The sequence below is a fragment of the Phoca vitulina genome, unplaced genomic scaffold (genome assembly GCF_004348235.1).
Source record: "Phoca vitulina isolate PV1807 unplaced genomic scaffold, GSC_HSeal_1.0 scaffold71, whole genome shotgun sequence".
NCBI lineage: Eukaryota > Metazoa > Chordata > Mammalia > Carnivora > Phocidae > Phoca > Phoca vitulina.
The window spans coordinates 2,438,301-2,464,894 of record NW_022589774.1 but is presented as its reverse complement, the minus strand read 5'-3'; the positions used below and the strand labels follow the sequence as shown (position 1 = coordinate 2,464,894).

Here is a 26,594-nt window from a genome sequence, read left to right as displayed (position 1 = left end):
AGCACAAGAAGGCTGCAATGTGCCTTACTGAGAAAAGATGTATGTCACAGAAGATTCACTCAGGCATAAGTTATAGTGCTGTTGGCCAAGAGTTCAATGTTAATGAATCAACAATATATATCAAGCATCTTTAAACAGAAACACACATTAAAACAAGGTTATGTATTGACTGGTTGTCAAATGTTGTGATTAAAGGCTCACAGGAACCTAACCCTGTATCTCCCTTAGGAGCAATGGTTTAGTTATTTTCTAATTCAGTGTTCACAGCAAACTTTATTGACTGAGTATTGCAACCCTTCCCCCAGCTCCAGACCCCCCTTACCTGGCTCTATTTTTTTCCATAGCATTTATTAGGTCCTAACACACTATATTACTTACAGTATTTATTATTATCTGTCTCACCAGCTAGAAAGTAAATCCTGTGCCAGTGCATGCTGTTGCTGGTTTTGTTCACTACTCTGTCCCCAGCACCTAGCATAGTTTCTGGCATAGAACAGGAACTGAGCAAATATTTGTTGGATCAATGAATGAACGGTGGATGGAGAGTCAGAACTTCCCCTGAAGCAGAGGTCTGGCAAGTACATTCCTGAAGGATAAGTCACATAGGCAGGTATCCAGGAACACAAGGAATAAGGTGGGAATTCTGGTCTAGAGAGTGTCTATAGCAGGGAAGTAGGAGAAATAGTTCAGGGTCAGCTGGGACCAAAGGAAGGGAGGCTAGATGAGACAAAAAGAGTTTGCCTGCAGGCTCTGAAGCTGAACCCAGATGGATAGTTAGCAGGTTTCTAAGGGTAGACTGTACATTTGAAATGGTATAGGTCACTGAAGGGCACAGAATCCAATGGGGTCCAAATGGAGAGAAATGGGGGTGACAAGCGCCATCATATTTCCTGTCTACGTGGCTGCTACAGAACTGCTAGGGCAATCATTAACCCTTGATAAATAAAATCCCTGATGTTGGTTCCCTGGAGTAAGCCCACAGAGCTGCCTATGTAAGAAGCAGCTATACCACAAACCAATAGCTGCAGCTCAGAGTGTTTCCCTAGGCAACTTTTGACTTGATGCTCAACTTTGACTCTTCAGTTTGTGTTCTGTCCATGGGTGTGTAATACATAGGCCAGGTCTCTCCCAGTCCTCATTCACTAGGTGTCAGCACTCCTGGCAGGTGATTTCACCTCATTCTACCCCAAATGAACTTCTAATATGCTATATAGCTTATATTTTAAGTCAGCTCACCCTAAACATACATACTTTAACACCTGCATGATTCAGTAACAACAGAACATGAACCTTATTTAAGATTAAAAGAAAGATTAAATTCTCACCTCACCCCAGCAGGTAGGTATCACTGGCCCATTAACAGGTAGAGAAATCAAGGCTTAGAGAGGTTAAGTAATTTGACCAAGGTCACAGATCTAAAAAGGAAAGAACGTGACCCCAGATCTGTTGGATTCCAAAGCTCACACTCTATTCTCTGTACTACATAATTCCGTAACTCTTAGTTTTTAAATAAATTGATATAAAATATTGCTCTATTTTTTCCAATAACTTTATGTTAATGGTCACATACTTTAATTAAAAAATTTATTTCATGGGGCGCCTGGGTGGCTCAGTAGTTAAGCATCTGCCTTCGGCTCAGGTCATGATCCCAGGGTCCTGGGATGGAGCCCTGCATCGGGCTCCCTGCTCAGCGGGAAACCTGCTTCTCCCTCTCCCACTCCCCCTGCTTGTGTTCCCTCTCTCGCTGTGTCTCTCTGTCAAATAAATAAAATCTTTTTTAAAAAATTTATTTCACATTTTTCAGGAAATTAGTAAAACTTCGATTTATTTTTCATGGTATCCATTGACTCTACGATATTTACAACTTTAAAGACATAGCAGTTTAAACCTAACTATTACTAAAATGCTAAAATTAAAAAAAAAAAGCAAACAGGGGCGCCTGGGTGGCTCAGCCGTTAAGCGTCTGCCTTCGGCTCAGGTCATGATCCCAGGGTCCTGGAATCGAGCCCCACATCGGGCTCCCTGCTCAGCGGGAAGCCTGCTTCTCCCTCTGCCACTCCCCCTGCTTGTGTTCCTTCTCTCACTGTGTCTGTCAAATAAATCGAGCTCCACATCGGGCTCCCTGCTCAGCGGGAAGCCTGCTTCTCCCTCTGCCACTCCCCCTGCTTGTGTTCCTTCTCTCACTGTGTCTGTCAAATAAATAAAATCTTTAAAATAAATAAATAAATAAAATTTTAAAAAGCAAACATCGGGTAAATTAAGACATGCTATTAAGAGACGACATGGTGCTGTCTCAGCTCTACCACTTACCTCTTTGAGCAAATCATTTAACCTCTCTGGGCTTTTATTTTCCTCATCATTAAATCGGGATAGTAAAATTGACACCCTCCCTGACTGAACAAATAGGACAATAGATGTGGAAGCGTTTATGAATGCTGAAGTGTCATACAGGCTCAATGATGGTCATGCCTCTCTTGGGATACATTACTTGTTAGCATTAATTCCCTAAGGGCATTCGGCTCTGCACCCATAAATTAGTGGTTGGCACACGGTAGGTGCTCAATAAATACTCACTGAACAAAGAGAATTTGGACTTTTATAGATAAGCTATTAAGGCCGTGTTTATGATTTATTTAAATAGTCTATAAATGGAAGAGAAAAAATAAAAATAACCCAAACCATTTGAGAATCAAACATGAAGATGCAGAGTAGTTGGGGAAAAGACACTCTGCTCAAGGAGATGCTGATAAAATTTGCACTGGAAAAGCAGACTTATTTTTTGCTACGCCTGCTGCTGGGCACCTCCCCCCAACTGCTCAGTGGTCAGAGCACAGTCACGGGTTTAACCCTACATGGGCCAGGTGGCTTGGCCCAGAGACTGCCCCCACCCTGATAATCCTCTCACAAATGCTGGTTTCTCCTTATAGAGGGAAGGGCTCTGGACAATCATTCCCAATACCATAAAAACATCCATGTTTGGAGGAACAGCATGTTTGAGTTGCATATACGAGAAACTCATTCAAGAACGACCTGTGTGGATTCTTGAGGGCAGCTCCTATACGTACTCAACATAGTGCTAGTACACTGCTGAGTCCCTTGTGCCAAGGCTCCATTAGACAGTGCTCTGATAGGGGCGCCTGGGTGGCTCAGTCGGTTAAGCATCTGCCTTCAGCTCCGGTCATGATCTCCGGGTCCTGCGATCAAGGCCCGCATCAGGCTCCCTGCTTAACAGGAGTCTGCTTCTCCTTCTTCCTCTACCCCTCCCTCCCTCCCCCCACCCCCCACTTGTGTTCTTTCTCTCACTCAAATAAATAAAATCTTAGAAGGGAGGGAGGGAGGGAGGAAGAGAGAAAGAGAGAAAGAAAGGGCTTTGAAAGATGGGAGAGAGCTGCTCTCCCCACTTCACCGCACACTCTCCCCTCTCCTCTGGTTCTTCAGCCAGGAGACCCTCAGGACACTAAGAATTGTCCCAGATTCCAAGAGGGGGCCTTAAACCCTCCTCTTTTGCCATTCTGGGAGACAAGGATCATAGCCAAATCCCACAAGTAACTCAAGTTGAGGGCTCCCCTCAAACCTAGGAGAGGTGCTGACAGTTTCTTGGCTTTACTGATGGGACTTGGATGACCATATCTTCCTCTTCTTGAGGAAGAAAAGCACACAGACCACATTTTAGTTGCTAATGATTTTGAGTCAAAGGCCAAGTTCTGCCAGACGATATTGCTAGTAACTTTTAGGAAATTAAATCTGCCGTCAAATAGGAAATGAAACACAGAAAACATAACATATAAAACTAGTCCCTCCAATTTCTCTATGGATCAGTTTCATGGGATTGAGTAACCACACAACTATTTAAAGGAAATACACCCTGTTTGGGGGTGCCTGGGTGGCTCAGATGGTAAAGCATTTTCCTTCAGCTCAGGTCATTATCTCAGGGTCCTAGGATTGAGCCCCATGTCAGGGAGCTCAGCGGGGAGTCTGCTTCTCTCTCCCTCTGCCTCTCCCCGTTTATGCACACTCTCTCTCTCTCTCTCTCTCTTTCTCAAATGAGTAAATAAAATCTTAAAAAAAATAAAGGAAATACAACCTGTCTCAAATACATGCATCTCACCCCACTGCAAAATAGTCAATTTCTCACTTGAGAAATCCTGGGGAACCGAAATTTTAGCCCTCAATTTTTACAGTAAAATGACAGACTGCAAGAGGGGTACCTAATCCCTACTGCAACAAAAAACAGTGATCGGGGAAATATATTGCTATGACAATTACTGCTACTAATTAGGTCAGTTGCCAACTAGACAAGTAATATTACATGCAAATTTACATCACGATAGCAATGTGTCATAACAGGACTTGGTCTACTGCCACTATCAAGTCTCTGCGAGTCCATTCTCCTCAGTCCCCTGATACAGGGCTGCCCCCTCCCCACTGCCGGCTGAAGAACCTTGGCTATAATGATAGAGCAAGCAGCCTCGCCTGGTGCCGCTCACTCACTCACTAATCATAATCCCCTTGGCACCTGTAGGATACCCATGATGTATATTTTAATTAACTTCTTAGCAAATCTTCTGCAGCTAGCAACATTTCCCAGAAACATAATGACTACTTGCATTTATCATCCCTGCTTCAACAGGAAGGTCATGTCCACAGGCATTGCGTTCCTGAAGTCTGGTGAGCTGAGTCTCCCATGTAAATAGTCTCACTGGGAACTACATCCCTCCCTGCAAAGGGGCAGCCCTCCAAAATCTAAATAAGGTTGTCTGCAGGTCACAGTCAGCTCCCAGGAGAGATTGGGCATTCCTTCCCAGATGGCAGAGGCCCTTATCTTTGGGCTTCTCACACACAAGGAGCAATTCTAGGGGAACAGAGGGAAGAGGGCAGAGAAGGGGAGAAGTCCACATGTAGGATAACAAGCTGGAGGACAAATGTCTTCTGGGGATAACAAATGGGGGAATTCATTTTTCATAGGTTTTTGTGACTAAAGACCAGTGGCCTCCCCCATCTGCTTCATGTGCCTTTAAGTCTGCCTTACCAGATTGCTTATTCTTTATCAAAAAGCCACCCTCCAGTCTCCTCCATTCCTTGAGGCTGGTTGAGCTCATCCTACCTGCCTCTTCAGTCTTTCTGTGGTCCTATGCCCTAGGAACATCACTAAAAGCTCCCAGTGAAGTTCTCCTGGGGCCCAGTCCCTGTGACCCATGTGAATACTCACACTTACAGTCACTCATGGCCATTATCCAGGTAGTCTATAGAGTCAGGGCAAATCAAGAAGGAGGAATCCTTAGGATTCATCTAGCCCAGTCCAGTGCCTCCTAAATTTTAATGTGCATACGGTGTCCCCAGGAGATCTTGTAAAAAAGCAGATTCTAATTCAGTAGGTTTTAGGTGAGACCCAGGATCCTGCATTTATAACAAGCTCCCAGGAAAGTCTGATGCTGTGGTCTCTCAGACCATACTTGGAACAAGGATCTAATGCAAGGATCTTGCTAAATACGGACATTTCCTATACTAAAGTAAAATACCATATAGAAAATAAGTAAGGAGTGGTAGTCTCCAGCCTCCATAAGCTGGACACAATGACTGTATTAACAAATGTAAGTGTTAGAATACATGAACCTTTACAAAATACCATAAAGCAAAGAGGAATGAGCAATCCCTCCGCCAGGGGGCGGGAGTGGAGCATAGCTCAACAGGAAAGGCGACACCGAAGCTGGCGCTGAATTGCAGAGTGAGTGGTGTCTTGCCTGATAAAAGGAAGAGGAACATGGTGAGCCCCAAAGTCATGGGGGTCTGTGGGGGAACCGGGTGGGCTGGATTGAGGAACAAGGACTAGTTCTTACTGTTGTAATATAAGGTGAGTGAGAAGAACTTGAAATGGTAGGTTGAAATGGTAGGTTGGAGCCAGGTTTGCACGTCATACTTAAGAATAAAACATTATTTTCAAGCATGACAGGCAGAGGATTAGTCTTAACTTTTACCCCGCAAGCCTACTATAGTTTACAATATTTAGTAGAAGGCAGAGTATCCATCTTGGTCAATAGGTAAGCAGCTGGACCGTATCAGAGCATTTTGCTAGCATTTCGAGAGAAAAGCCTTTGAATGTCTCCTATAGTCGCATGGATCAAAAAGAAGGTGGCAGGTAATAAACCTGTAGCTATGGCAGACTGAAATCTCAGGACTTAGAAAATGATGACACCAAATATTTTTGCCTTTTTTCTTGGTATAATAGGAAGACTATTCATTCATGATGCTACTGAATGTAAGAATTTTCACATAGTCATCTACAAGCAAATGCATTTATGCATCTAAACCTTTCTGGCTAAAAGGATTAGGATTTAGATTATAGTTGCTGGAGTGGTGGGGGATGGGAGGGATGGGGTGGCTGGGTGATAGACATTGGGGAGGGTATGTGCTATGCTGAGCACTGTGAATTGTGTAAGACTGTTGAATCACAGACCTGTACCTCTGAAACAAATAATACATTATGTTAAAAAAAAAAAAAAAGAAGATAGCAGGAAGGGAAAAATGAAGGGGGGGAATCGGAGGGGGAGATGAACCATGAGAGACTATGGACTCTGAGAAACAAACTGAGGGTTCTAGAGGGGAGGGGGGTGGGGGGATGGGTTAGCCTGGTGATGGGTATTAAAGAGGGCACGTACTGCATGGAGCACTGGGTGTTATACACAAGCAAAGAATCATGGAACACTACATCAAAAACTAATGATGTATGGTGATTAACATAATAAAAAAATAAAATAAAAAATAAAATAGATTTTAATACAGTAAGAATGTGCTACCTGCATGACCGTGGACACCTTACTTACCTCTCTGGTTCTCAGGCAGTGATGATAACATCTAAATCCTTACTCAACAATATTATTACAAGAATAACTAATTCTAACAGGGACTTTTTAAAAACTAAAACAATGTATTCTGTTCCCAGCAATCCCTAATTCCTCATCCAAGTACTCACAAGTTCAGAACTATGTCTAACTGAATTAGATCTTAGAGTATTCTTCTCTGTATTACAAAAAGAATAGCCCCTTCTACCTACAAGAGCTGGGCCATAAAGCTACCTGCCCTTGAGAAGAATGTCAAAAGAGAAGGTAGGAGGAGGAAGTAGAAAACCTATCCCTTGTGACACAGTGAACTGTGGGAAGAGATGGAAGAGGACAGAAGAACTCTGAAACATGTCCTAAAAGGGAAGGTTATATATAGGTGGGGGTAAAAACCCAAGCAGAGACGCTCTGGCTTTCCTTTCTGGTTGGAACTCTGATAGACCACCAGCAGGATGCTCTTTACAACAAAGGATGGCCATACTGGGGTAAATATTGTTAGTCAGAGTGAAGGAAAGAGCCTAGTCGGCCTTGCTGAGCCTCCTTCAGCAACCTTATGGCAAGAAGACATTCAGAAGTTCCTGCATTGAAGGTAGTAAGATGTGGGCCAGTAAACTTCTTTAGGGACACCTGTGATGTTTAGGGACACCTGTGATGAATGGCAAGTGAGTCTACTGCAAAGTGTAGTGCACAGCCTTGCCAGGGCCTGGCTGAGACTCCAAGGGGTCTGTCTCGTCAAGAAGAACTGGGGTGAAGCCCAGTCAGGAAGAGAGGAAGTCTGGGCCCTAACCACACCATGTGCACCAGCTTCCCCTCATTAGACCCCACACCGGTTCCTGGGGTCAGATCAGACCTACTGTCCTCTGAGCCCACTTTAATGGGGCTTTTGCCCCCACCACTTCACTGAGACTGCTGTTGTCAAGGTCACCATGACCTCCATGGGAGGCCAACTCCAATGTCAATCCTCAACTTCCTTTACAACTTTAGGTTGGGATCTGAAGAAGATTGGACATGACAGAAAAAAAAGAGCAATGAACTTAAAGATAAGCCAACATAAGGTATGCAAATTGAAACACAAAGAGGGAAAAAGGGGAGAGGGGCGCAAAAATCAGAACCAAGCATCAAACAGCTGTGGAATAACATCAGTCTAACATATGTGTCATTCGAGTCCCAGAAGGAAAAGAGATGGTAAGAAAGAAATATTTGAAGAGATAGTGTCCATGAACTTTCCGAAATTAATGAGATAATAAACCACAGATCTAAGAGCCTCAGAGAACTCCAAACAAAATAAATACAAAGAAAAATACACCTAGGCATGTCACAGTCAAACTGCTAAAGCCATAGATAAAGAGAAAATCTTGCAAGCAGCTACAGGAAAAAAAGAAACAATATACAGAGGAATTACATAGGCTTCCTGTCAGAAACTATGCAAGCCAGAAGATAATGGAAAGACATCTTTAAGATACTGAAAAACAGAAACTGTCAATATAGAATTCTGTATCCAGTAAAGATGTCTTTTAAAATTAAAGGCAAAATAAATACATTTTCAGAAAAAAAGAAATAAAAGTTTAGCCAGCAGACGAGAAGGCTATGGAAGTTCTTCAGGCAGAAGGGAGCATAATGCCAAATGGAATATTTAGATCTACACAAAGAAATTAATAGTACCACAAATAGGCTGGAGAGAAGAGGGAATGAGGAGTTAATATTTAATGGATATGGAGTTTCTATTTGGAAAGATGAAAAAGCTCTAGAGATGGATGGTGGTAATGACTGTAGAATAATGTAAATACCCTCAATGTCACTGAACTGTACACTTAAAAATGGTTAAAACAGTAAACTTTATATTATATGTTACCACAATAGATGGATGGATGGATGGATGGGTAAGTATGAAGGCCTTAAAAAAAAAAAAGGGATTAAAAAAAAAACTATCAAGATGGTAGCTTTAAATGCAACCAATACCAAAAATTACATTAACTCTAAATGGTCTAAATGCCCCAATGGCAGAGATTGCCAATTTAGATCAAAAAGCATAACTTAGCTCTATGCTGTCTACAAAAACCTCATTTTAATTATAATGTTAAAAATAAAAAGATGAAATAAGATATGCCATGAAAACATATCAAAAGAAAGCTGGAGTCCCTATATTAGTATCAGACAAAGTAAATTTCAGACAAGGAATATCAAAAACAATAAAGACCGTCATCATAAAATGATAAAGTGGTTACTTTTCATCAAGAAGACATAACACTCCTAAATGAGTGTGCCTATAAACAGAGCTTAAAAAGCATAAAGCAAAAAATAAAAGGCAAAGGCCTGGGCACCTGGGTGGCTCAGCTGGTTAAGTGACTGCCTTCGGCTCAGGTCATGATCCTGGAGTCCCTGGATCGAGTCCCGCATCGGGCTCCCTGCTCAGCAGGGAGTCTGCTTCTCCCTCTGACCCTAACCCCTCTCCTGTGCTCTCTCTCATTCTCTCTCTCTCAAATAAATAAATAAAATCTTTTAAAAAATAAAAAAATAAAAGGCAAAGGCCTTAAAATGGTTCCCTGTTCCTTTGACACCCATTTGCTGCCACACCTTACTCTTGCTCATTCTGTCTCACCATACTGGCAGCTTAAACACCCCAGGCTCACTCTCCTGCCTGGGTGCTTTGCGCTCAGAGTACTTTGTGCTGGGAAACTCTTCACTCAGCCACCGACATGGCCCCTCCCTCACCTCATTCAGGTCTCTGCTCCAATGGCACCTTTTCAGTGAACCTCCCTTGTCCACCCCATTGACAACTAAAACTCCTGCCATTCCCTATCCCCTTCACCAGATTTATTTTTCTCTGTAATGGCTATGAGTTTCTAACATTCTATGTAGTTTACTTGTCTTGCTTATTGTATTATTATTATTTATTATTATATAGAAGTTATTCAAGCAGACTATTATTATTATGGAAGTTCTATGAGGGCAGGATGTTTTTCTGTTTTCTCACTACTTTATATGTAAGACCTAGAACAGTGCCTGGTGCATAGTTAGGCACTCAATAAATAAATATTGATTGGCTTTTAAAATTGAAATGCCCCTTTCTGAGCCCATTCCCAGCTATCCCAATGAGGAAGAGTAGATCAGCTGTTTAAAATAGAGAAGTTACAGGGGCACCTGGGCAGCTCAGTTGGTTAAGTGGGCTGCCTTCAGCTCAGGTCATGATCTCAGGGTCCCGGGATTGAGTCCCGCATCAGGCTCTCTGCTCAGTGGGGAGCCTGCTTCTCCCTCTGCCCCTCCTCCCCGCTTGTGCTCTCCAACCCCTCTCAAATAAATAAATAAAATCTTCAAAAAATAGAGAAGTTACATTTATTTTATGCATTAGAGGGATATTGCATACTTTGCATCCATGACATGATGTATGGGAAAATGCCTAGCAGGATACTTAGAATATGTGGCCACTTGCATAGTCCTCTTACTCCACTCTTTGCCCATTTCTCCGACAGTTTAGGGACCTTATTACATACACTTTTATGTTGCCCAAACCTAAGAGTGTCTGGTTCATAGGAGACACTATAATGAAGAAATGAGCCTAATTCTTGATGCCAACTCCTTCAGAACATCTTGCTTGATGAGCCCAGCTGGAGGTAGTCTCCCTGCCTCTGAACTCAGCACGCACTTACTGTCTAAATTAGTCATTTGAGCTTCATCATCTTCTACCATGTATTCGGTGTATAAGTACATGTCTCCTAAGGGCAAGCGAAACTCACATTTTTTTATATTCCTCTGTTCTTCACACATGGGATAAGACGGGCACAATGACATGTTTTACCTCGACAGAGAAGAATCCTGTATGGCTGAGAGCATGTGTAGCAGGACTGGGTGTTACCAACTATTTAACAGTGACATTTTGTCATATAATCAGTAACAATGTATGCTGAATAGGAGAGAGGTATACGTGACAATGGTCCTGCCACAGGCATCATTATAACCATCACTGAATTATATGCTCATTCATTCTCTCATTGTTCACTCCACATATACTGAATGCCTACCAACTGCTCAGTACTGCGAAAGGCATGAACAATATAACAGGAACAGTGCAGGCCCCACCTTCAAGGAGCTCACAGCCCAGTAAAAGAGACAGGCAAGTTGACAGGTGATTACAAAGCCAATTGGTACTCGCCACGGTAAGAGTGAAAAGTAGAGAGCACCGCAGAGGCGCTGCAGAAGGATACCTAACTCAACCTTACAGAGCCTGGACAGGCACCCCAAGAAAGATGCAGTGTGAGGTGAGCGTAGGAGATGTGGGAGTAGGAATGAACAGAGCATGGGTGGAAGAGGAGCAGAAGTGAAGAAGCAGCTGACATCCTTGGAGGACAGCAAACAGTCCGCTACAGCTCGAACATGACGTGGAGGAAGGGAATGTAAGAGACAAGGGTTTTCTTTCTTACCTCTCACACTGAAACCCCTCATATCTATCCCCCAGCCCCTTACTCCACTGAAACAAGCGCTCTTTATAATGTTAGTAATGACTTCCAATCACCAAACCCAAAAGCATTTTCCAGTCTTCACCTTCCTTGACCTCTGGTGACTATTTCTTCCTTTCTTGAAATACTCTCTTTGCTCTTCTTTTTAAAATATACTCCCAGGAGCGCCTGAGTGGCTCAGTTGGTTAAGCATCCAACTCTTGATTTCAGTTCAGGTCATGATCTCAGGGTCGTGGGACCAAGCCCTGCATCAGGCTCCAGACTCAGCAGGGAATCTGCTCAAGTTCTCTCCCTTTGCCCCTCTCTCCTCTCTCTCATAACTAACTAACTAACTAACTAAATAAATAAATAAATAAATAAATAAATATCTTTTTTTAAAAAAATACAGAGAATGAAAGAAAGTAGCAGGGACCGGATCAGGAAGGGCCTTGAGAGCTAGGTCAAGGAGTCTGGCCTCCTTCAGAAAGCCAATGATGACAGTTGCATCTCTCCCTCTGCACCTCCCCCCACCCTATGAGAATAAATAAATCTTCAAAAAAATTAAAATAAAATAAAATATACTCCATAGCTTTTCCTTTTCCTAGAAAAGTTGGCCTTCTCTAGCCAATCCTTTTTTTATCTCCTTTACAGGCTCAAACTCTTCCACCCAGGCTGCAAGCACTGGGGTCCTCAAATTTCAGTCCTTATTCAAAGACTAGACTCCTCCCAGAGCCTCCAAGGTCGTAATTTGTCAGAAGATCCCACCTGTATCCAGCCTCATCCAGCCACATACTCTGCACTCCAGGCACAATGGCCTTCTTCAGGCCAAGGACTTGCCATGTTCACTCCTACCACAGGGCCTTTGTACATGCTGTCCCTGCTGCCTGGAATGCTCCTTCCCCTCCTACTCAACCTTCAGTTCTCAGGTCAATCCACACCTCAGCAAATGAGCTACTTATGACTAAAACCAATCCCCCCATACAGGGCCTAATAGCACTATCTATCTCTCCTTCATAGCATCGGTCACACTGCAATTCTACCTTAATCTGTAATTAATCTTTAAATTAATATCGTGCTTTCTTGTTAGACTGTCACATGGCAAGTGCTCAAAATACAGAGAATGAGGGGTGCCCAGGTGGCTTGGTCAGTTGGGTGTCTGACTCTTGATTTCAGCTTGGGTAGTGATCTCTGGATTGTGGGATCAGGCCCCACGTTAGGCTCCATGCTCGGTGTGGAGTCTGCTTGAGATTCTCTCCCTCTGCCCCTTCCCCCCGCTCGAGCGCGTGCATGCTTTCTCTCTCCCTCTCTCTCTCAAATAAATAAAATCTTTTAAAAAAAAAATACAGAGAATGAAAGTCAGTAGCAGGGATCAGAACAGGAAGGGCCTTGAACTAGGTCAAGGAATCTGGCCTCCTTCAGAAAGCCAATGATGACAGTTGCAAATGCTTCTCAAAGTGTGGTCTGTGGACTGCAGAATCATGTTAGTCATTTGATAAAATTCAGATTAGTGAGCCCTATCCCAAACTACTCAGTCACAATCTAGAGGTGGGCTCATAGTCTGCCATTTAATAAGCTTCATGGATGATTCTATTACACACTACTTGAGTCCTATTCCTCAGTCCAGTAGTAATAATAATACAGAAACTGACTACGGTTTAGACCAACTTTCCTGGTAAACATGCACTGAGAATGGCAATGTGGGATACCGGGAGCTTTCTTCACTCAAGAAGCAAGGGCCTCCCTTCCCCTCATGTGATGAGTAATGGAGCTGGTCCTGCTCAGTCCAATCCTGGGCCAAAATGACTCCCGTGGCCAGGTCTAGAGACATTACATGATATGAAACAGAGAGAGACAGAACAGAGAAGAGAAGCAGTGAATGGGAAGTTCCAGGAGGTTCAAGGACAAAAATCTGTAGGTTCAGTTTTTCAAAACCCCCTTGGGCATAATTTTCCCATTCCAGGTGACACCTACCTAGCCCTATTACTTTCTTCAGGTGACTCTGAATGTTAGCCTTATTGTTTTCTTTTGCACAAGCACCAATGACTGTCCATGATCAGGGGTTCACTCCTTCCCAGCCCACTGAGAACAGAGGACAGCCGCTGCCTTATTCCCCTGTCCCTAAAACAATGAAGATCCTCTCAATTTTACTTTGCTATTTTTGTTGTGGTGGTGGTGGTGGTGGCGGTTTGTTGGTTGGTTTTTAGCCTCTAATGAAGAACTGTTTTCTTTATTCACCCCCTTCTGTTTTCACCAGACCCCATAAAGAAACACAAATTCCCTCTTGGATGGTAATGGTAAGTCATTCAATATAGAAAAGATTGAAACATTCACACTGTAAAGAAACACAGAACCCAGAATGCACGCTGTCACAAGGTGGGCCCAGAAAAAGTCTCAGGTACAACATAGGAAATAATATGGCAAAAGATGGCATTTTCTATCACCATAAATGCAGTCAGGATGGCAGGTTAACCAGTGGAAATAAGTTAGACCCACACTTCACATGTAAGTCCATTTTTCTTCTATCTCTTCTTCAGGGGTACGGGGGCATAGGGGTTCATTCATCTTTCACTCAGGAAATACCTGTTTGTTGAGGCCTACCATGTGCCAGGCACCGTGTCAGATGACATGAAGTCAGATGGCAAGTAGGTTTTTGAGAATCTAGAGAAAAACTGTTCCGGTAGCTTGTGGATCCCTAAAGCAGGAATTCCTCCTTACATAAAAATAAATACATTTCAAATGGACTTCCTCAGCTCATCACCAAAGGCAGAAACTATACAGGCAAAGAATGAGAGATCTGACTGCATACAGATGTAAAACCGATACATCAAAATACCTGTAAGCATTTAAGAGTGAAAGCAGGTTGCACTTTGAATTTAATCCTCAGATCTGAGGTGGAGCAAAGAACAACACTAGTTTGCTGAAGGGAAGGTGTAAATTAGAAATAAGATTGTGCTAAAATAAAAAAAGAAAGAAAGAAGGTAGTGCTGGGGACCTGGACGTTTCATAATGACTGGCAGACATGGGGCAATGCTCCAATTTTACTGGCGAACAGTATCAGACCCAGCCCAACGTGAGACAAAGAAACAGTGGGAGGAGGACAGCCATCACCCATGCTCCACAGGAAGAGACTCTGGCAAGAGAAATGGAGTCAAGTTTCTATGTTGACACCAGGGGGACCCCCCCACCCCCACTCAAGCAGCTGTTTCTGGATTGCTGTTTATAACACAGGAGAACACAAGCCCACTGACCCCACAGCACTCAGTTACTCAGGGTTAAATGGTGACTCCCTTTCTCCTCACCCCCTGGTGCACAGAGACCAACCCACTGCCTGACTGCACCCTTCCCTGCACCATCTCCCTTTCTAGGGCGTCAGTACAGCGGCGATCATCATTCCCAGATACCTCCAAAGTTCCAGATCCTGTCACACAAGCCTCACGCTCCAGACCCTGCAGGAGGAATTCACTTCAGGCCCATTTCTCCAGAGACACGGGAAAAGGTAGTGATCACAAGCACAGACTGGAGAGCCACGTGCTTGGGTTCAAAGCCCTGCCCCACCACTTATTGGCTATGTGATTTAAGGAGGGTTACTCAACTTCTCTATGTCTCAGTTCCATCATTTGTAAAGTGGGGATAACAGTATCTACATAGAGGAGTTTTGTGAGGATTAAATAAATATATAAAAGCGCTTAGAAATGTGTTTGCTGCTTGCAGATGCCAGTTTTGTTACTGCCATTACTATTATTACTCTTACTATTACTCATTGTGAGGACATGTTCTAGAAGGGCTTCACTCCCAGTCTTGCCCCTGGGTTCCTCATCTTCCACTGCAAGGGATTATTAGGATCTCTTCTTTCAGCCCCTCCCTCAGACAAATCCTGTCCCCAAAGACAAACAGCTCCTCTCTCATATCAGAGTCTGAATGGAATCTCTTTTCTTCCTTTAACTTTGCAACTCTCTCCTTCATCTGCTCTCAGGGATGTGGCAGGATGTCTGATAAAATAATGAGAGGAACGAAGTTAAAAAGGTGTCAGTTCCTCATTCCTTTCAAGGAAGACTCATTCCCAAGAAAACTGCAAGCCAACACAGTATTTGGGCACACCAACTACTGATAGTCACTGCGACACACCCAGGGGAGGTAAGGAAGGCGGAGTACCAACGTGGTCAAGGCCAGGAACGCCCCCAGCAACGACACGGGGAGTGCATGCTACACAGAGGGACTGCTCAGCTGCCGCACCAAGAAGTTTGCAAATTTTGCTCTTAAGACCTGGTGATCAAGATTCCAGAGAAAAGTGACCATTCCTCCCTGTAGCACAGAGTTCCTGAGCACCCACTAAATGCTGGGTACTGAGGAGGGTGCTGGGGGACAAAGGGTTAACCAAGAACAAGGTCTGATCACTGACCTCAAAGAGCTTACAGGCTGATGGGGTGTGAGCAAGGAGAGATGCCTCCTGCGCCGTGTGACTCGGGCTGTCAGCTCCCAGAGGTGGGCACAGTCACAGCTCCATTTTCCAGAGAAGGAAACTGAGGCACAGAGAGGTCACTGGATAATAAGTAGTAGAGCCAGGATTCAAAGCCACGCAGTCAGGCTCCAGATCTGGGCTCTCAAAGAGCCGGAAGGCTCTCCAGTAGAAGATGCCCTGGTGTTTCTTGGGCCAGGGTGCTGCTTACTCTAAAAGCCTCCAGTCTGCGAGTTTGCTCAGTAATACGCGCACTGAAAACATCCTCCAGAGAGGGAGGAAATGGAGAGCAGAGCAGAGTATCTATCTTTGAAGTCAAAATAAATCCAGGAATCCAAACGTAATGATGATTCATAAAATCTGCTTCAACTTGGTACTCCACTCTGATTTATGGAAGTCTGTGTTTAGAGGAAAAGGTAAAGGGATTTTGAAATATAACTGTTGGGGAAAGGAAATATGTTCTCTGAGTCTGTTGAGATGGGATAAGACAGAAGGACAAGATGTGAGGTGATACAAATGTCTAGTAGCCGGATACTGTATGCTAAAAGAACCCTCTAAAGGTGAGGGAGAGGTCAGATCAGTGCAGATTACAGGGCCCGGGGTTTACTTCTGAAATCCGTGCCCTCCATATATTACCACCCATCTCTAAGACCACCTTCCACCTCCCTCCACCACCCATGCTATCGGGCCTGTCTTTTCTGGGAAATTAAAAAAACACACGGTATGAAGTTCACTTGCCCACCTGTAATTACCATTATGGCTCACATCGTGGTGTCTACAGTGCGCCTGCCCTGTGCTCCCGCATTAGCACTGGTCTCACTGACCCCTCGCGACAACCTGGGGAGGCAAGTCCTAGGATGAGCTTTATTCTAACTCAGAAAAGGGAAGCATTAAGAGGTTAAATGACTTTCTGCCCCATTACATGGGTAGTGAAGGAGACAGGACTCCACCACCAGGGACTGGTGTCATCCCCACCCAGTGTGGCTGGGGCTCATGTTAACACAGAACTGGAAGGGAATATAGACATCATCTAATGATAAGAGTTTTTCTTCCATTCAACAGTAGAGAAAACTGAGGCAGAATCGACTGGATCGAGCTCTCTCCTCCGAGGGCAGAGAGCCCATGACTTCTCCACCACAGCCTTTATCTCTCAGATGTCGCATCTCAGGCTCAGAGCTGGACTAGTGCCTTTCCTCGGCCAGTCTCATCACTGCCCACTGCTTCCCCAACACCACCCTCCCACAGGCTGATTTCACAGTCACCTCTGGCTTTGCTAGATTTTCAAGTGCAAAAAAAAACTTAGAAGCTACCCCTTCCTGAGGACCTACTAAACACTAGGCTCATCAACCCTCACATCGCCCCTAGGCAGCAAGTGCTATTATTATGTCTATTTTAGAAATGAAAAGGTTAGCCCAGAGCATTTTAATTATTTGGCCAAATCACACAGCTAGTAAGTGGCAAGCTGTCGGTTAGCAGGCGGCCTGCAAAAACGGAACGTTTATTAACGGCACCCGTTCTAATCTTTTCCCCGTTATGTTCACGCTGCCCCCACTGCCCACCCAGCAGTGCTGGTAGACGTGGTGTGTACTTGACCGACTCCAGGCTCACCATCCTGTCCTGCAACCTGAGGTCAGACATGATTCAAAGGCAGGACGAATATAAAGCCAGCAGTTTGTAGAGCTAGTTTTCATCATCTACCACAGGCCGGGACCAACTCTCCATCTAGGACCCTAAATTCTTCTATTGACCTAAAAGTTCATGCAATCAATTCCCCACTGAAAGAAGAGGATCAGGCTCCTCCCCAGCCCCAACCCCAAAATGTCCCCACATGTTAAGGTCTAGCAGTGCCCAAATTTCTTTGGGTTAAGCTGTGATGCATAAGTTCGCCTATGAAGACCTGAGAGCATCATAATTCAAGAAAGGCAGAGGGCAAGCTGTGCGAGATTCCTGAGATAACTGAAATTGACCCATAACTCACCAGCCGCCACGGGAAATTCTATCACTTTGCACACTTTGCTTCCATAGCTAAAGATCAAATCAGAGGGAACATGATCAGACTTCTAATTTGAAACCTCGGACAGGCAATGTCATCTTTAATGACTCCCGGCAAAAGATGCTCATTACAGATCTCAGCCTACCTAAATTAAAACATGAAACCTAAAAATTAAGCAGAAAATTCTCAATTTCTCAGGTCTGTAAGGCCACAGAAAAATCACACAAGCGGGAATACACATACTCCTTAGGGTTTTGTTATGCATGCAAATACCTGAGCAGGAATTAAATGAAAGAAAAGAGCTAGAAGGGAAAAAAAAAATGAATAAACAAACCCATCAGGTCCTAACTTTCAGGTCCGGGCCATCTGGGTGAATAGCAATTGTTCATGACCAATTTGAACTAGCAGGTCAAGGAACATTATCTCTCTGCTGATGGCCAATTTCATCTGTTCTATGATGTAGAGCTCAGATTCCTCTGATACGATAGGCTGCTGGCTTCAAGTCTTCTCTCACTGTTAAGTGGACTGAAATATGCTGCAATCAGTCAGCATGGTGTTCAGGTGTGTAAGCTGCCTTTAAAATGGGAGGCTAGGGGCGCCTGGGTGGCTCAGTCAGTTAAGCGTCTGCCTTCGACTCAGGTCATGATCCCCGGGTCCTGGGATTGAGCCCCACATCGGGCTCCCTGCTCAGCGGGGAATCTGCTCCTCCTTCTCCCTCTGCCCCTCCCCTGGCTTGTGCTCTCTCTTGCCACTCTCTCTCAAATAAATAAAATCTAAAATAAATAAACAAACAAACCTCATTCAGTGTGGACTTTCTAGAAGGTCAGGTAACCACTAGATAATCTGCGAAGACTATTTTTAAATTTCTTCCCTCCACTTCCCATCTGCCCTTCCCTTTGTGTCACTGGATGACTGGCTGCCACTGCTCAGAATAATAGGCGGGCACAGTCCCCTTTCACATCTGTTCATGACTCAGTTCTTCCCGGACCTATATCCAGGAAGAGGAGACAATTCCCTGGCTGCAGCAAGACCTCGACAGATGACCTAGATGTAAACAGAATGTAAAGCTAGATGTAAACAGAAACTACAAATTCAAAACTTTATTTTCCCTCAATGTGCATTTCACGGAGAAAAGTTAGAGAGTGGGGACCAGGGCCGCTGTAGGATCAGGCTACCAGATCCTGAATGGGAACATGGTAAACTTCCTCTGAAGGATGGAGGAATATCTGCAAACAGTGTAAAAGAGAAGCTATAATTTTTATTTTTTCAATTCAAAACTACCTCTTCGGAGCCTTAAGTTTGCACTGTAGCACAGAGTTGACCTCCCTTCCTAAATTCAACTACTTAATGTGGAATGCTCATTGTGTACAAACAACAAAGACCAAGGTGTTTCTAAGTATAACTGGCAAACTGGAAAACCCTTCAGCAAACTAAAAACTGTGAAGGGGAAAATCTACACCCATGTAAGCTGGAAAAAAAAAAAAAAGGCCAGGATAAAAGTCTAGGTCACCCCCAGGAAAGACCATGTTTGTCATTCTGTCACACGCTCTCGTGTGACACTTCCCCTAGGACCGCCTCCCTCCCAGGGCTCACCCTAGAGCTTCTAGCTCACAGCAACTTTTATGACCCTCTCGCCCACATCTGTCTTAAAACTTTAACTGGAGTCTACACCATTTGAGTCTAGTTCTAATCGAAATGACAAAGGACTTGGCAGATATGCTCTCTCTGCCTTTGCTGTGTATAGACAACAGAGGGTACTGGACCAAAAAATAATTAATTAGTAAAGGAGAAGAAGACAACTACTCTGAATGTGAAATACAGTCAACAGTCTAAACTGCCTCCTGTGACAATCAATGGGCTGAGATCTATGGACAAAGAGCCTGGGACCAGCATGCCTGCCCAAGAGTCATGGGTTTTCATCACACCAACTGACACGAGAAGCCCTTTAGGAGAATATGCTTCCTAAGAACTGCATTAGGGCAAGCATTCACAAGGAGGCAGAGGAACCATGCTAGGTGCACACCAGTCACCAGTGACATGACCCCAAATCATGCTGGGTCCCAACCCATTTACTCAGTAAATTAATTTTATGAGTAGGTCGAAAGTTAACAGAGCCTCCCAACCAGGTTCATCTTTTAACCAAGAACCACCCTGTGTCTCCCTGGCTAGAAAGAACCCCTTTGCTAGCATTCTCCAAGCCTGCCATTAAAACTAGGCAACCTGTGATATTTGATGAAGTAATTAAGGACAAATCAAAGCAATTATCTAACATTACTTGCAATAACCATATGAAATTTCTAATCCCAAGAAGCAAACTGAACCAATAATAAAATGTATTTACAGAGGCTTTTAATTCAGCATCTATAATCAGTTGCTATGGAAAACTAGAATGTTGCAGGCTATCCAGCCCTTTTTTATAGCAACATTAGATATGGTAATATTCACTGAGCTCTTCCTCTACCTGGGTCCTGGCTCTTCTGCCTACAGAGATGAAATATAAGGCCAAAGGCGCCATGTGAATGAGCCATAACAGCAACTCTGAGCAGGGCTGACGCTGGGGTGGAGGAAATGGAGGTGTCTAAGACATGCTGACCCCCATCACTGTGCAGGTACCCAGGCTGAGCTTCCTCCATTAGGTGTGCAATTGCAAAAGCAAGCCCTGTCACTTGTTACATACTGGAAGTGATAAGAAACACACAGCAGCAAGCAAGCCCATCTGGAGAACAACAAGCAGAAACAGCAGGGGGGGCTGAGGGATCTTTTGGAACAAAAGCTCCAGGCCAGCCATATATTTATGGGGCAAAATCAAGAAGAGTAAGAAAACTCAGAAAACACATCTGTCTATCCATGTGCACCAGATATAGGAATAATAAAAGGATAAAAAGCTAACATTTGTAAACATCTACAACGTGCCAAATGCCTTAAATGCATCAGCTTATTTAATATTCAAAACAACTCTTGAATATGGGTATTATCACTCTCACTATTATTATTGCCATTTAAGAGAGAAGAAAACTGAAACTTAGAGAAATTTATTAAATTGTCCCAGATCTGGGAGCTAGTAAATGCCAACAGGGACTTAAGCTATTATCCTAATTCTATTGTTTTTAATTGACAGTCCCACATATACAGAGATCATTTTCAAGAAAAACAGAGAGCAATAAAATAATACATTGCAGCATATCCCAAGTTAGTAAGAAACCATTTACACATCACCCTAAGTGCATTGTACAAAGACCTGGAGAGAAATTTTCTTATCTCACATATCTTCACAGCCTGGCAGTAATTTTGAGCGTTCAGAAAGCACAGATTGTCATCCTATTAGACAGACGAAGAAACCCAAGTGCCAAACGTGGCTTGAGTGAGGGACAGAGAAAGGACGGTGGCCCAAACCCTTTGACGCTCGCCAAGCCATGGCTCCTCCCACTGGACATCCTCAGAGGGCTTTAATAAACCAAACTACTGACCTCCACATGCCGGTGAAACTGAACATGGTGCTCACACAGCGAGGGAGCGGCGGCGGCGTGAGTCCATCCAGGCGCATGAGCAGAGCTGGGACACCAAAGAGCACCAAGTACTTCAGATAGAAGAAGAGCACGTGGGCCAACGCCAGTCCTCCTGAAAGACAGAGGGAGCCATCAGACACAGAGATAAGCAATGGAGCAATCTCCTGCTCCTGAAAAATACACCACCTGCTCCCACTTTTCCACCCGTCCCCTTTTGTTCCCTTATCTCACACATTACTAAAGTTTCCCGCATTGGTTTTGAGCAGTAAGAATTTTGGATGAGGAAATATTGAAACATCCTTTATTACTGTGATAGGCAATAGGACATCTTAGCAGTCATGCTTTTACAGACACTACACTTAAAAGTGTTTTATATATTTATGCATTTAAGTTATATATACTTACATACATTTATATATATAAGTATATATAACGGATTTAAAAACTACTAGAAAGGGAAAATCCTCTCCAAATCCTTCCAAATCCTGAGCTCACACACACTAGTATGGCTAATTCAAAAAGTCAGATCAACAAGGGTTGATGAAGATGTGGAGAAATTGGAACTGTCATACACAGCTGGCAAGAAAGCAAAATGGTGCAGCCACTTTGGAAAACTGCTTGGCATTTCCTGAAATGAATAAACTTAAAGTTACCATATGACCCGGCAATTCTACTTTTGGTATATACCCAAGAGAAATGAGAACAGATGCCCACACAGAAACTTATACCCAAATATTTGTAGTGATATTATCAACAGCAGACAAAAGATGGAAATAACCCAAATATCCATCAAAAGATAAACAAAATGTGGTCTATCCATACAATGGAATATTATGTTGCCATGAAATGGAATGAAATATTGACATGGATGAATGCTACAACATGGATGAATCTTGAAATACCATGCTAAGTGAAATAAGCCAGTCATGAAAGATCACATATTATATTCCATTCATATGAAAGTCCAGAATAAGGTAACAGAGACAGAAACAGAAAGGTGATTAGTGGAGCGTGGGTGCAGTCTGTGGCGTCAGTGCTGTCTGTGGCATCATCAGAATCTGAATCTTGAATTTTCTGAGGAGAGCATCTGGGCTTCAGAGTTCTTACCAGTGTATATTTTTCTGGGGTCGTTGTTACCCTGTTAGCATTTTGTTCTCTCATTCATCTATTCTCCTCTGGACAAAATGACAAGATGGAAAAACTCACCTCAAAAAAAAAAAAGAACAAGAGGCAGTACCAACTGCCAGGGACCTAATCAGTACAGACATTAGTAAGATGTCAGAACTAGAGTTCAGAAGACGATTATAAAGATACTAGCTGGGCTTGAAAAAAGCATGGAAGATACTAGAGAAACCCTTTCTGGAGAAATAAAAGAACTAAATCTAAACAAGTCAAAATCAAAAGCCTATTAATGAAGTGCAATCAAAAATGAAGGCTCTACCTGCTAGGATAAATGAGGCAGAAGAGAGAATTAGTGATATAGAAGACCAAATGATGAGAATAAAGAAGCTGAGAAAAAGAGAGATAAACAACTACTGGATCACAAGCGCAGAATTCGAGAGATAAGCGATACCATAAGACGAAACAATATTAGAACAATTGGGATCCCAGAAGAAGAAGAAAGAGAGGGGCAGAAGGTATATTGGAGCAAATTATAGCAGAGAACTTCCCTAATTTGGGGAAGGAAAAAGGCATCAAAATCCAGGAGGCACAGAGAACTCCCCTCAAAATCAATAAAAATAGGTCAACACCCGGACATCTAATAGTAAAACTTACAAGTCTCAGACAAAGAGAAAATCCTGAAAACAGCTCAGGAGAAGAGGTCTTAACCTACAATGGCAGAAACATTAGATTGGCAACAGACCTATCCACAGAGACCTGGCAGGCCAGAAAGGACTGGCAGGATATATTCAGAGCATTAAATGAGAAAAATATGCAGCCAAGAATACTATATCCAGTTAGGCTGTCACTGAAAATAGAAGGAGAGAAAAAAAGCTTCCAGGACAAACAAAAACTAAAAGAATTTGCAAACACGAAACCAGCCCTACAAGAAATATTGAAAGGGGTCCTCTAAGCAAAGAGAGAGCCTAAAAGTAACCTAGACTAGAAAGGAACAGAGACGATATACAGTAACAATCGACCTTACAGGCAATATAATGGCACTAAATTCATATCTTTCAATAGTTACCCTGAATGGAAATGGGCTAAATGCCCCAATCAAAAGACACAGGCTATCAGATTGCTGTCTGCAAGAGACTCATGTTAGACCCAAAGACACATCCAGATTGAAAGTGAGGGGGTGGAAAACCATTTACCATGCTAATGGACATCAAAAGAAAGCTGGGGTGGCAATCCTTATATCAGACAAATTAGATTTTAAACCAAAGACTGTAATAAGAGATGAGGAAGGACACTATATCCTACTTAAAGGGTCTATCCAACAAGAAGATCTAACAATTGTAAATATCTATGCCCCTAACATGGGAGCAGCCAATTATATAAGCCAATTAATAACAAAATCAAAGAAACACAATGACAACAATACAATAATAGTGGGGGACTTTAACACCCCCCTCACTGAAATGGACAGATCATCTAAGCAAAAGATCAACAAGGAAATAAAGACTTTAAATGACACACTGGACCAAATGGACTTCACAGATATATTCAGAACATTCCACCCCAAAGCAACAGAATACACATTCTTCTCTAGTGTCCATGGAACATTCTCCAGAATCGATCACATCCTAGGTCACAAATCAGGTCACAAATCAGAAAGATGGGGATAATTCCCTGCATATTTTCAGACCACAATGCTTTGAAACTAGAACTCAATCACAAGAATAAAGTCGGAAAGAACTCAAATACATGGAGGCTAAAGAGCATCCTACTAACGAATGAATGGGTCAACCAGGAAATTGAAGAAGAATTTTAAAAATTCATGGAAACAAATGAAAATGAAAACACAACTGTTCAAAATCTTTGGGATGCAGCAAAGGCGGTCCTAAGAGGAAAGTATATAGCAATACAAGTCTTTCTCAAGAAACAAGAAAGGTCTCAAGTACACAACCTAACCCTACACCTAAAGGAGCTGGAGAAAGAACAGCAAATAAAGCCTAAACCCAGCAGGAGAAGAGAAATAATAAAGATCAAAGCAGAAATCAATGAAATAGAAACCAAAAGAACAGTAGAACAGATCAACAAAACTAGGAGCTGGTTCTTTGAAAGAATTAATACAATTGATAACCCCTGGCCAGACTTATCAAAAAGAAAAGAGAAAGGACCCAAATCAACAAAATCATGAATGAAAGAGGAGAGATCACAACCAACACCAAAGAAATACAAACAATTACAAGAACATATTATGAGCAACTACATGCCAGCAAATCAGATAATCTGGAACAAATGGATGCATTCCTGGAGCTGTATAAACTACCAAAACTGAACCAGGAAGAAATAGAAAACCTGAACAGACCCATAACCACTAAGGAAATTGAAGCAGTAATCAAAAATCTCCCAACAAGAGCCCAGGGCCAGATGGCTTCCCAGGGGAATTCTACCAAACGTTTCAAGAAGAATTAATACCTATTCTTCTGAAACTGTTCCAAAAAACAGAAATGGAAGGAAAACTTCCAAACTCATTTTACAAGGCCAGGATTACCTTGATCCCAAAATCAGACAAAGGTCCCATCAAAAAGGAGAATTAAGGACCAATAACCTTGATGAACATGGATGCAAAAATTCTCACCAAAATACTAGCCAATAGGATCCAACAGTACATTAAAAGGCTTATTCACCACGACCAAGTGGGATTTATCCCTGGGCTGCAAGGTTGGTTCAACATCTGCAAATCAATCAATGTGAAACAATACATTAATAAAAGAAAGAACAAGAACCATATGATCCTCTCAATAGATACAGAAAAAGCATTTGACAAAGTACAGCATCCTTTCTTGATCAAAACTCTTCAGAATATAAGGATAGAGGGTACATACCTCAATATCATAAAAGCCATCTATGAAAAACCTACAGCAAATATCATTCTCAATGGGGAAAAACTGAGAGCTTTCCCCCTAAGGTCAGGAACACGGCAGGGATGTCCACTATCATCACTGCTATTCAACATAGTACTAGAAGTCCTAGCCACAGCAATCAGACAACAAAAAGAAATAAAAGGCATCCGAATTGGCAAAGAAGAAGTCAAAATCTCACTCTTTGCAGATGATATGATACTTTATGTGGAAAACCCAAAAGACTCCACCCCAAAACTGCTAGAACTCATACAGGAATTCAGTAAAGTGGCAGGATATAAAATCAATACACAGAAATCAGTGGCATTCCTATACACCAACAACAAGACAGAAGAAAGAGAAATTAAGGAGTCGATCCCATTTACAATTGCACCCAAAACATAAGATACCTAGGAATAAATCTAACCAAAAAGGCAAAGAATCTGTACTCAGAAAACTATAAAATACTCATGAAAGAAACTGAGGAAGACACAAAGAAATGGAAAAACGTTCCATGCTCATGGATTGGAAGAACAAATATTGTGAAGATGTCAATGCTACCTAGAGCAATCTACACATATAATGCAATCCCTATCAAAATACCATCCACTTTTTTCAAAGAAATGGAACAAATAATCCTAAAATTTGTATGGGACCAGAAAAGACCGCGAATAGCCAGAGGAATGTTGAAAAAGAAAGGCAAAGCTGGCGGCATCACAATTCTGGACTTTAAGCTCTATCACAAAGCTGTCATCATCAAGACAGTATGGTACTGGCACAAAAACAGACACATAGATCAATGGAACAGAATAGAGAGCCCAGAAATGGACCCTCAACTCTATGGTCAACTAATCTTCAACAAAGCAGGAAAGAATGTCCAATGGAAAAAGAAAAAAGACAGTCTCTTCAACAAACGGTGTTGGGAAAATTGGACAGCCACATGCAGAAGAATGAAACTGGACCATTTCCTTACACCACACACAAAAATAGACTCCAAATGGTTGAAAGACCTCAGTGTGAGACAGGAATCCATCAAAATCCTAAAGGAGAACACAGGCAGCAACCTCTTCAACCTCAGCCGCAGCAACTTCTTCCTAGAAACATCACCAAAGGCAAGGGAAGCAAGGGCAAAAATGAACTATTGGGACTTCATCAAGATAAAAAGCTTTTGCACAGCAAAAGAAACAGTCAACAAAACCAAAAGACAACCGACAGAATGGGAGAAGACATTTGCAAATGACATATCAGATAAAGGGCTAGTATCCAAAATCTATAAAGAACTTATCAAACTCAACACCCAAAGAACAAAGAATCCAATCAAGAAATGGGCAGAAGACATGAACAGACATTTTTCCAAAGA

The 26,594-nt window shown here is 42.8% G+C and overlaps 1 protein-coding gene across 1 annotated transcript in view; it reads right to left on the bottom strand.

Moving 5' to 3' along the window:
- The window catches only part of HHAT (hedgehog acyltransferase), a 333,533-nt gene that overhangs the window by 170,483 nt on the left and 136,456 nt on the right, over positions 1 to 26,594 (bottom strand). The window contains exon 8 of the mRNA XM_032393120.1: positions 21,186 to 21,336. Within this exon, the coding sequence (XP_032249011.1) occupies positions 21,186 to 21,336 (151 nt within the window). The remainder of the gene's footprint in view (positions 1 to 21,185; positions 21,337 to 26,594) is intronic.